The sequence below is a fragment of the Musca domestica genome, unplaced genomic scaffold (assembly GCF_030504385.1).
Source record: "Musca domestica strain aabys unplaced genomic scaffold, Musca_domestica.polishedcontigs.V.1.1 22, whole genome shotgun sequence".
Taxonomy (NCBI): Eukaryota; Metazoa; Arthropoda; class Insecta; order Diptera; family Muscidae; genus Musca; species Musca domestica.
The window spans coordinates 4,998,090-5,009,298 of record NW_026712262.1 but is presented as its reverse complement, the minus strand read 5'-3'; the positions used below and the strand labels follow the sequence as shown (position 1 = coordinate 5,009,298).

The 11,209-nt window shown below is 44.3% G+C and overlaps 1 protein-coding gene across 1 annotated transcript; it reads right to left on the bottom strand.

Moving 5' to 3' along the window:
- Positions 1–230: 230 nt before the first annotated feature.
- LOC131802630 (uncharacterized) lies at positions 231–8,666 on the bottom strand. The gene is made up of 2 exons (XM_059123003.1): positions 5,126–8,666; positions 231–2,340 (listed from the first exon to the last, which is right to left on the bottom strand). Exons 1-2 carry the CDS (start codon positions 6,662–6,664, stop codon positions 2,329–2,331), a joined length of 1,551 nt encoding a protein of 516 aa, XP_058978986.1. The 5' UTR covers positions 6,665–8,666; the 3' UTR covers positions 231–2,328.
- Positions 8,667–11,209: the final 2,543 nt, after the last annotated feature.

Below are 11,209 nucleotides of genomic sequence, written 5' to 3'. Positions count from 1 at the left end.
AATCGTCTTAGAATTTTACGCTGATCCAGAATATATATACTTTGCTGGGTCTAAAATTTTTATTTCGATGAGTTACAAACGGAATGACGACCATAATATACCCTCCATACTATGTATGGTGTGACGACGTGTTTTCACTTTGAAGCTGGGGTAGGTTCAGCGGGGGCCAGAGTCGTCACAAAAATTTATTTGTTAGGACATAAAGAGAGAGAGAGAGCGAAGCAAAAATATTTTCTTAAAACGTTATAAATTTATTTCCTTAAATAACACTAAACACTACACTAAACACAATAAAATCACGTTCAGAACGTTTTACGAAGAACACTAAATCACAAAGTTCAGTCGAAATGTTAATAAACGGGTAGCAGTGGTGGCAGCTTGGCACAGCGGCGGCCCGATGAATAGGCGAGCGACGAATAGAGTGGCGGCAGCTTGGCACAGCGGCGGCCCGATGAATAGGCGAGCGACGAATAGGGTGGCGGCGGCTTTGGCACAGCGGCGGCCCGATGAATAGGCGAGCGACGAATAGTAGTGGCGGCAGCTTGGCACAGCGGCGGCCCGATGAATAGGCGAGCGACGAATAGGGTGGCGGCGGCTTTGGCACAGCGGCGGCCCGATGAATACGTCAGCGGCGAGTAGGGTGGCGGCGGCTTTGGCACAGCGGCGGCCCGATGGATAGGCGAGCGGCGAATAGGGTGGCGGCGGCTTTGGCACAGCGGCGGCCCGATGAATACGTCAGCGGCGAGTAGGGTGGCGGCGGCTTTGGCACAGCGGCGGCCCGATGGATAGGCGAGCGGCGAATAGGGTGGCGGCGGCTTTGGCACAGCGGCGGCCCGATGAATACGTCAGCGGCGAGTAGGGTGGCGGCGGCTTTGGCACAGCGGCGGCCCGATGAATACGTCAGCGGCGAGTAGTAGTGGCGGCAGCTTGGCACAGCGGCGGCCTGATGAATACGCGCACGACGAATCGGGTGGCGGCAGCTTTGGCACAGCAGCAGCCCGATGAGTACGTCAGTCGCCGTCAACGCAGCCCGAAGAATAGGGAGTATTGCTACAACCCTCACTTGACCCTGCGTTCAGTCGCCGTCAACGCAGCCCGAAGAATAGGGAGTATTGCTACAACCCTCACTTGACCCTGCGTTCAGTCGCCGTCAACGCAGCCCGAAGAATAGGGAGTATTGCTACAACCCTCACTTGACCCTGCGTTCAGTCGCCGTCAACGCAGCCCGAAGAATAGGGAGTATTGCTACAACCCTCACTTGACCCTGCGTTCAGTCGCCGTCAACGCAGCCCGAAGAATAGGGAGTATTGCTACAACCCTCACTTGACCCTGCGTTCAGTCGCCGTCAACGCAGCCCGAAGAATAGGGAGTATTGCTACAACCCTCACTTGACCCTGCGTTCAGTCCAGTCCAGTCTCCACAAATAGTCAAGGCTTATTGTTTGGCTTACTAAGACTCAATTCAACCGAGGTTGCGCGCCTTTTCTTCCTCCCAATCACACTTGACTTACCAGCCATCAACAGAAGACTGAATCCGATTGTGTGAAATGCGTCTCCTTTTATACCTTTTTGGCTGGACAACGATTGTTGTTTTCTCATGACAGCAGCTGATCCCAATCTGACAGTTTTTCGTAGTTCCGCCATTTGCCACCAGGGGTTCCAATGTTGTATTTTAAGTATACTTCTTTCTACTAGGGGACCTGTGTGACCGTTAATATTCAAATACATTTAAATTACATGACCCTGAGTAGCTATTAGTTTAATTCATAACTTAAATATTTTAATGCATTTTCAAACAAAAAAAATATAATTCATAGTTGATGTATATAACATAAGTAAGTAAAAATGGTATTTAAAATAATAATGTACCCCAAAAACGAAAGCATGACTTTTGGGCGTTACATGGCATCTCTTCCTCCCTCTGATTTTTGATTCCTTGATTTGCTGTCTCTATTGCTATTGGGTTTCAATAGCCAGGAAGCCCTAGGGTGTTATGTAACCTTTTATTTCTCCGACATGGGCACTTTGGTTCGACTATATCTCGGTCGAATAGGAAGGTATGTTAGAGACCAATTGCAGAAGTTCGGAGAGATACCTTCACTACCCCGTCTGCTGATATTATTATGCGGTACTAGGACCTTCGTCTAAAAATATTGTCCTTCGCCTTTGAGCCTCGACTTGTTCCAGATGAGCTCGAAATTTCTCCTTCGCCCGTTTGAATTTTTTCGTGTTGGGGCTATCTTGCTCCATCGTGATGTTGAAATTTTGAGAATTGCGATGGTCTTTGCAGTATGGGCTTATATTAGGACACTGATTAGTTTGGGTATTGTCAATTTAATGTCTAAAAATAAAATAAGAAATTATAATGAAATGGCATCACATAAACGTAAGTGGAACTACAATCAACATTCTACTTCTATGTCTACAATTTAATTTTGTTCTTCATAAAAAGGCTTAATTTCACTTAAGTGCGCGACGCGGGTGATGTTGCCTTTTCCTCGGACTACAACGATTACTGGAGATTGGAATTTTTGTACGACAAACGGCCCTCCGTATTTGGGCGCTAGTTTGGCGGCGAAATTTTCGACGGCCTTCGACTGAGGATGTAGACGAACTAGAACTTGCTCCCCAATCTTTGGTTTCCAAACTCGTCGTCTAAGGTTGTACTGTCTCCGCTGGTTTTGAGATGCTTTTGCCAAGTTTCGACGCACTATCTTAAATATTTCTTTCAACTCCTGGGCACGGTCTTCTGGTAAGACTATTCTAGCACCAGTTCCTGTTGTGAGCTGATCATATAATGCCTGGGGCAGTCGCGGTTCTCTTCCTTGTGTCAGGTATGCCGGCGAATATCCAGTGGATTCTGATGCACTAGTGTTTATGGCTAACATTATTTCGGGCAGCATATCGTCCCATGTATTATGTTGTTTCGAAACTTGTGCTATCATTGTTTTCACTGTCCGATTTGTCCTTTCAGTAGGGTTCTCTTGCGGGGTGTAAGGAGCCGTAAGTTGATGCTTTATACCCATTTCTGCTAGGAATTTTTCGAATTGGTTGCTAGTGAATTGGGTTCCGTTATCGGTTATCAATATTTTTGGAACCCCATATCTAGAAATAATTCTTTCTCTGCATGCCTTTATTAATCCCTCTGTCGTAGCCTTCCGCAATGGAACCAACTCCGTCCATTTTGAGAATCTATCCATAATAACGAGTAGCATTGAGTTACCGTGCTTAGATCGCGGTAGGGGTCCTACGAAGTCCGCACAAATAGTGGCCCATGGTTCCTCCGGGATTCTTATCAACATTTCCCCTGCTGGTTTCTGTTGGCTGACCTTATATTTTTGGCAACATTCGCACTGCTGGACATAACGTTTGATGTCCTGGAACATACCAGGCCAAAAATATCGGTTCGCCACCTTGTTGCTAGTCTTTCGCACTCCCAAATGACCTCCGGTGACACTGTCATGATTTTCTCTAAGGACCTGAATCCTTGATCCGGTGGGCACACACAGCTTCCATGGTGTGCAATCTTCATCGTTTATTTGCTTGGGAAAATGTCGATAAACATTTCCCTCAATGATTGTATAGTCTGGATACTTCTTCGGATTCTTGGTTATGGTTTCCTTCAACTTTTCTAGCCATGGGCACGGACTGGTGTCATATTTTACTGTGGCTAGGTCTAACGTTTCCAAAGGTGTTCTCGAAAGCGCATCCGCCACAACGTTCTGTTTTCCTCTACGGTATCTGATCAAAAAATTATATTGCTGTAGCTCGAGAGCCCAACGTGCGAGTCGACCTGTAGGGCTTTCAATAGAATTTAACCATTTTAGGGCCAAATGATCGGTAATAACTATAAACTGGTAACCCTCTAAATAGGGTCTCATGTGTCTGATGCCCCACAGTATGGCTAGACATTCCTTTTCAGTCGCTGAGTAGTTCTTTTCAGCCTGTTTTAAATGTCTGCTGGCGTAGGCTATGACACGTTCCACGTTATCTAACTCCTGTGTTAGAACTGCTCCAAGGCCATAGTTGCTGGCATCAGTTTGCAATATGAACGTCTTTGTGAAATCCGGACAAGCCAGAACGGGGGCTTCAGTTAACTTTGCTTTTAGGTCTGAGAATGCTTCTTGTTGTTCGGGACCCCATTTCCAATGTTTTCCCTTTTTAAGAAGACTAGTCAATGGTTGTGAAATTGTTGCAAACTGTGGGACAAATCTTCGGTACCAAGATGCTACTCCAAGAAATCTTCGTACCTCCTTTACCGATGTTGGAGGTTTCATTTCCACTATTGCGGCAACTTTATCTGGATCCGTCTTTATTCCCTCGCTACTCACAACATGGCCTAAATACTTCGTTTCTTTTCTGAAAAATTCGCATTTCTCAATGTTTATTCTCAGGTTAGCTGATCGCAATCTTCTGAACACTTCTCTCAAGTTCCGCAAGTGTTCCTCAAACGTTTTTCCAATGACGATGATATCGTCAAGGTATGCAAAAGCGTGGGGGTCCATTTCAGGCCCAATCACACTATCTAATGCCCGTTGGAAGGTTGCCGGTGCTGAATGCAAACCGAAAGGCATCACTTTCCACTGATATAGACCTTTACCAGCTACCGCAAAGGCCGTGTATTTTCTGCTCTCCTTCGCCATAGGTATTTGCCAATATCCGTCTTTAAGGTCCAGGCTACTCACGTATTTGGCATCCCGTAGTCGATTCAGTATTGTGTCGATGCGGGGTAAAGGGTAGGCATCTGGAACAGAACGTTTATTCAATTGGCGAAAATCCATACAAGTTCTCCAATTCCCATTTTTCTTTCTGACTAATGTGATGGGGAAACAGTATGGGCTTGTAGACGGCTCTATACATCCTCGTTCTTCGAGCTTTCTCACTTCGGCATTAATCACGGCTTGCATTGCAGGATTTCGCGGAGCATATCTTAATTTAATGGGTCGATCGTCGGTCATTACAATCTTATGTTCAGCTATTGACGATAGGCCATTTAATTGTTGGAACTTAGGGAGTTCCTGTGCCAGAAAATTTTCAACGATCTCACATTGCGTTTTACTCAATTCATCGTTTAAGAATTTAGGTCTGGGGGATACATTATTCGTAGCTGTCATTGTATCTATTACCTCTTTTGATGGGGTTTCCTCTCCTATAGCCACGGTACAATGCTCCGTTGATGTGGTTGGCTTACTTAATTTGACACTTATACCGGCGCAGTGAATGGTCGTGTGGAACTGTTTTAGAAATTCCAATCCCAATATGATGTTTTCCTTGAATTGCGGCATGATGAGAAATGTAACATCTGAGCTTTGGTTTCCAAATGTAACAGGTAACACTGTTGATCTTGTGATGTTCACCGTGGTGCCGTCTGCGAGGATAACATTTGCCTCATGCCGTGAATAAGTAAACCTTTTCTTGATTTTTTCCGCAAATTCTCTTTTTATAAAACAGCTAGTGGCACCCGTGTCGACAGTTGCTTTAATAGCTTTCCCCTCTATTAAGACAGTTGCAGTAAGGCGATATTCTTCACATTGCAATGAGGTAATATTCTGGTTACTCTTCTTTGCCGGGGGTTCATCCTGCTGCGTTTCTGGATTGGATGAGCTTTCGTTTAGCACTTGGTCACCTTGATTGGTGCAATACAGGTTATTTCTAGAGTTGTCCGCACGTCGATTATAGTTTTGTTGATTTCGAGGCTGTTCTGACCGAGAATTATTTGGTATGCTTTCGAGTTCGTCTGCCAAGGAGATCAATTCCGAAAGTGTGGTAAAGTCTTTACGGCGAATGTACCATTGATAATCCGAATGCGCGTTTCTAAAAATTCGTTCCAATTTTTGTTCTTCGGTCATATTGGTGTGCTGCATAAGATGCTGTATAGAGAGTACATATTCCTTAAACGGCTCCTTATTACGCTGTATCCTTCTCCTAATTTCATCCTCCAATTTCTCAAAGTATCTCGGTGGCAAAAAGAATTTCAGAAAATCACTCTTAAATTCGTTCCAGGTAGTCCAGTGTCGGTTGTTGTTCCTTAGCCAGATTAAAGCTTTACCTCGTAACAACTCTGGCATTACTTTAATTATTTGATTCAATTCCACGATGTACATTTCAGCCATTTCTTCTACACGTTCTACGAATCCAATAGGGTCCATTCCATTTTCAAAAGTAATATTCCATTTTCGGATTTGGTCGAGAATTACGAGTAACGACGAATTATTGGATGGCTTGGGCGGAGAATCTTTTTGAAATCCATATTCGGGGTTTGTTGGCGACATCTTCTGTACTTTTTGATCGTTTGTTACCCCTGTGCTTGACTCTCCATGTGACCTTTCCGCGGAAATGTGGGGAAGGGCGTACTCTGTTTTTATTGGGGATAATACTATTGCTTCTGCTCCACACGGTGTTACGGTTATAAGGGGTTGTTTTGTGACGGCTCGCAATGTCGGCGATTTGGTCGGACTGGTACTTTCATGTTTGTTCTGCAACTCTATAAGCCGTCTGTATACATCGGCTTCATGGTCGTTGTGGAGAAATTTAGCCCATCTTTTTCGGAGATCGTCCACTTTTCCAACTGGATCAAGATTGAATTCAGTAAGATATGTTACCAAGTCTTCTTGCTTTAGCATATAGGCCCAGGAGACCTTCAACATTGTCTTTTCGTTTGACATTTTTTTTTTTTTTTTTTTTTTTTTTTTTTTTTATTATTTTTACTTGTTTCAGTTTTTTTTTTTTTTTTTAACTGTTTTTTTTTTCACTGGGTTTTCATCTGTATTTGTCTAATTATTGTTCACTCATTTATTTATTCTTTCTCTCTTTTATAGTCCCTGCTCGGGCGCCATTGTGACGACGTGTTTTCACTTTGAAGCTGGGGTAGGTTCAGCGGGGGCCAGAGTCGTCACAAAAATTTATTTGTTAGGACATAAAGAGAGAGAGAGAGCGAAGCAAAAATATTTTCTTAAAACGTTATAAATTTATTTCCTTAAATAACACTAAACACTACACTAAACACAATAAAATCACGTTCAGAACGTTTTACGAAGAACACTAAATCACAAAGTTCAGTCGAAATGTTAATAAACGGGTAGCAGTGGTGGCAGCTTGGCACAGCGGCGGCCCGATGAATAGGCGAGCGACGAATAGAGTGGCGGCAGCTTGGCACAGCGGCGGCCCGATGAATAGGCGAGCGACGAATAGTAGTGGCGGCAGCTTGGCACAGCGGCGGCCCGATGAATAGGCGAGCGACGAATAGGGTGGCGGCGGCTTTGGCACAGCGGCGGCCCGATGAATAGGCGAGCGACGAATAGTAGTGGCGGCAGCTTGGCACAGCGGCGGCCCGATGAATAGGCGAGCGACGAATAGGGTGGCGGCGGCTTTGGCACAGCGGCGGCCCGATGAATACGTCAGCGGCGAGTAGGGTGGCGGCGGCTTTGGCACAGCGGCGGCCCGATGGATAGGCGAGCGGCGAATAGGGTGGCGGCGGCTTTGGCACAGCGGCGGCCCGATGAATACGTCAGCGGCGAGTAGGGTGGCGGCGGCTTTGGCACAGCGGCGGCCCGATGGATAGGCGAGCGGCGAATAGGGTGGCGGCGGCTTTGGCACAGCGGCGGCCCGATGAATACGTCAGCGGCGAGTAGGGTGGCGGCGGCTTTGGCACAGCGGCGGCCCGATGAATACGTCAGCGGCGAGTAGTAGTGGCGGCAGCTTGGCACAGCGGCGGCCTGATGAATACGCGCACGACGAATCGGGTGGCGGCAGCTTTGGCACAGCAGCAGCCCGATGAGTACGTCAGTCGCCGTCAACGCAGCCCGAAGAATAGGGAGTATTGCTACAACCCTCACTTGACCCTGCGTTCAGTCGCCGTCAACGCAGCCCGAAGAATAGGGAGTATTGCTACAACCCTCACTTGACCCTGCGTTCAGTCGCCGTCAACGCAGCCCGAAGAATAGGGAGTATTGCTACAACCCTCACTTGACCCTGCGTTCAGTCGCCGTCAACGCAGCCCGAAGAATAGGGAGTATTGCTACAACCCTCACTTGACCCTGCGTTCAGTCGCCGTCAACGCAGCCCGAAGAATAGGGAGTATTGCTACAACCCTCACTTGACCCTGCGTTCAGTCGCCGTCAACGCAGCCCGAAGAATAGGGAGTATTGCTACAACCCTCACTTGACCCTGCGTTCAGTCCAGTCCAGTCTCCACAAATAGTCAAGGCTTATTGTTTGGCTTACTAAGACTCAATTCAACCGAGGTTGCGCGCCTTTTCTTCCTCCCAATCACACTTGACTTACCAGCCATCAACAGAAGACTGAATCCGATTGTGTGAAATGCGTCTCCTTTTATACCTTTTTGGCTGGACAACGATTGTTGTTTTCTCATGACAGCAGCTGATCCCAATCTGACAGTTTTTCGTAGTTCCGCCATTTGCCACCAGGGGTTCCAATGTTGTATTTTAAGTATACTTCTTTCTACTAGGGGACCTGTGTGACCGTTAATATTCAAATACATTTAAATTACATGACCCTGAGTAGCTATTAGTTTAATTCATAACTTAAATATTTTAATGCATTTTCAAACAAAAAAAATATAATTCATAGTTGATGTATATAACATAAGTAAGTAAAAATGGTATTTAAAATAATAATGTACCCCAAAAACGAAAGCATGACTTTTGGGCGTTACAATGGTGGAAGGTATAAAAAATCCAAAAGGTTATATTTCAGTCGGCTTCATTCGCTTCCAGCCCTTTGAACGTGTTCTCGATTAGATGAAGCATGGCGTTAAATTTAACGACATTCTCCAACAAAATTCCCACAACACACACATCATTGAACATGACGGTATTGACTTTATGCTCAGCCAGCTGTTGGAACAGACATAATTACCGTATCAGCGTTTCGATCTGTCAGTGGAGAGAAGAAAGGGCTTTGATTGGTCATTTAGATACGTGATAACTAAATAGTCATGAACATCAGAGAAAATGTGTCGTCTGTATGTGTGCCTCAGTGTTCTATTATTATGTGTGTAAAATTATTTTATTTGGGTCAAAATAGTTTCAGGGCAAAGTCAATTATTTTGGATAATGTTTAAAGAACATAACTATAATTCAAAGCCTGCTAATTTTTTCCAAATTTATTTTAATCTTCACAAATTTCTTCAAAACTATTTCTCACGCATTTTCGATTAAGTTTTGTTAAAATTAGTTACAACTAATTAGTTTAAGTCAAGTCAGTAGAAAATTACTTTTTTATTCAGGTATATTCTTTCAAATCAGAACAAATTCTCTAGAAGTTGCTTCGGGAAAAATCACGTTGGAAAAAAATTAGAATTAGAAAAAGAGAGGAACCATTAAATTATGCTGTTCAGACACATGGGTGCCTTGTCTGGTGGCATGCGAACGAGTCTAGGTCGCTTATGTTCAAATTAACCACCATGCAAAGAGTCGCGTTGTCAGCGTTGAATGTAATGCTAAACATCCAACCATTGGATCTATTGTATACATTTAGAGGAACAATGGTGAGCTGAGACTATGGGAAGCGGAAAGATGAACAATTCCGTGTTTTTGTCGGACACGTATCCTAGACATACCTACAAGTCGGAATATTTTAGTTGAAGGTAATAAAATTATCATATGTCAAATCGTATGTCCACTTCTTTCGACGTCCACTTCATTGGCGTAACGATACCCGATAAAGGCGCTTGGGCTGTTGGTTAACCTCCTGGATGGTCTGCTCATAGACATAGATGGTTCCAACATAGAAGAAGGCAGCTGAAAGGGTAAGAGAACTTTTTTATAGCATAATAGGACCAGCAACTGCATATCGGGATAGTCTGGCTTCAATCAAAGCCATCAAGCCAAATGTCATCAATTCGAGAGCTATTCTTGAAGTTTGTGAACTCATTTCTCCCCGGACAGCAATATAGTGTGGAATAAAGGTGGATCTCGGTCGATTTATTTATCGATTGAAGATACCATCAAACAAATTATTAGCTGTTATAACAGCCGATTCCACAAGGCTCTTATCGATGAAGCTGGCACCTGGAAATCATTTAAAAGGTATCTAGGGTCATTTGGGCGGCAGTCTCCAAGAAAATAACCTGTTCCCTTCCTTTAATTAGTAGGTCCGATCTAAGAATCCTGGTAGGCATATTGAATGGTCACTGCAGTATCACATATCAGACCTATTGATGGGATAACGGTGGTCAAAACTTATGAGTTAAGAGCACTCCAGCATTTAAATGTGAATAAATCGTTTGTGGGTCGTACCATCGCTCGTTATCGTGATACTGGTAGCGTAGACCGAAAAGTAACGAAGCGACTTGATCGAAACACGCAAATATTGAAGAATAAGTTCGGGGTTCCAAAAAGTGCAAGAACTTACACCGCAGCAGAAAAAAATAGACTCAAAAAAGCTAAAGAGTTGCTTCGCTTGGCCGAAAGTGGTGAACTGCCGAATTAGGTTTTCTCCGCTCCGATGAGGAAATATTCGTTGTCAAGTAGTTTGTAAACACAAACGAAGTGATCGTGTTTACTTGCCAAAGAGGTCAGCTGAAAATGTGCACCTTCGGTTGGCCACCAGAACACAAGCGCCGCCCATGATGATGGTGTGGCCGCCATAACAGCCGATCAGAATAAATGCCGAATATTATCGCGAACATATTCTGGAGAGTGTGTTGAAGCCTTGGGCACCCAAACATTTTGGCCGCAGACCTTGGACATTCCAACAGGACTAAGCACCATTGCACTCAGAAATGAGGTTCCTCGCTTCATTTCCAGCGCACAATGTTCACCAAAATCTCCGAATACCAATCCGTTGGGCTATTGTGTCTGGAGTATTTTGGAAAGCAAGGTTGACACTAAATAATACCAAAGTGTCGATCACCTTAAACAAGCGCTTCGCCGGAAATGAGCCAAAATACCGCAGAGCAACATTCGAGCAGCGTGTAATGGTTTCACTGGTCGTTTGAAGGTGACCAATTCAAACAAATCTAAACTTATTCTAAAATTTGATGCTATTTCCGAAATTTTTTGCTTTAAATTCAATAAAATTAAAAAAAAAATGGAAAAATTATCGCGTTTGACTTTGTTGCAGATTTTTTCTCACCCTGTATTATTTAAATTCAGAACGTTTAGGGCAACATATGAAATTTTAAAACGACTCTATATTTTCTTACAGATTTCTAGTCATTGAGAAGTACTGCTGTCGTATTTTGAAGGA

Excerpts from the sequence above, each read along its gene's own strand:
- LOC131802630 (XM_059123003.1), bottom strand. The coding sequence starts at position 6,664 with ATGTCAAACGAAAAGACAATGTTGAAGGTCTCCTGGGCCTATATGCTA.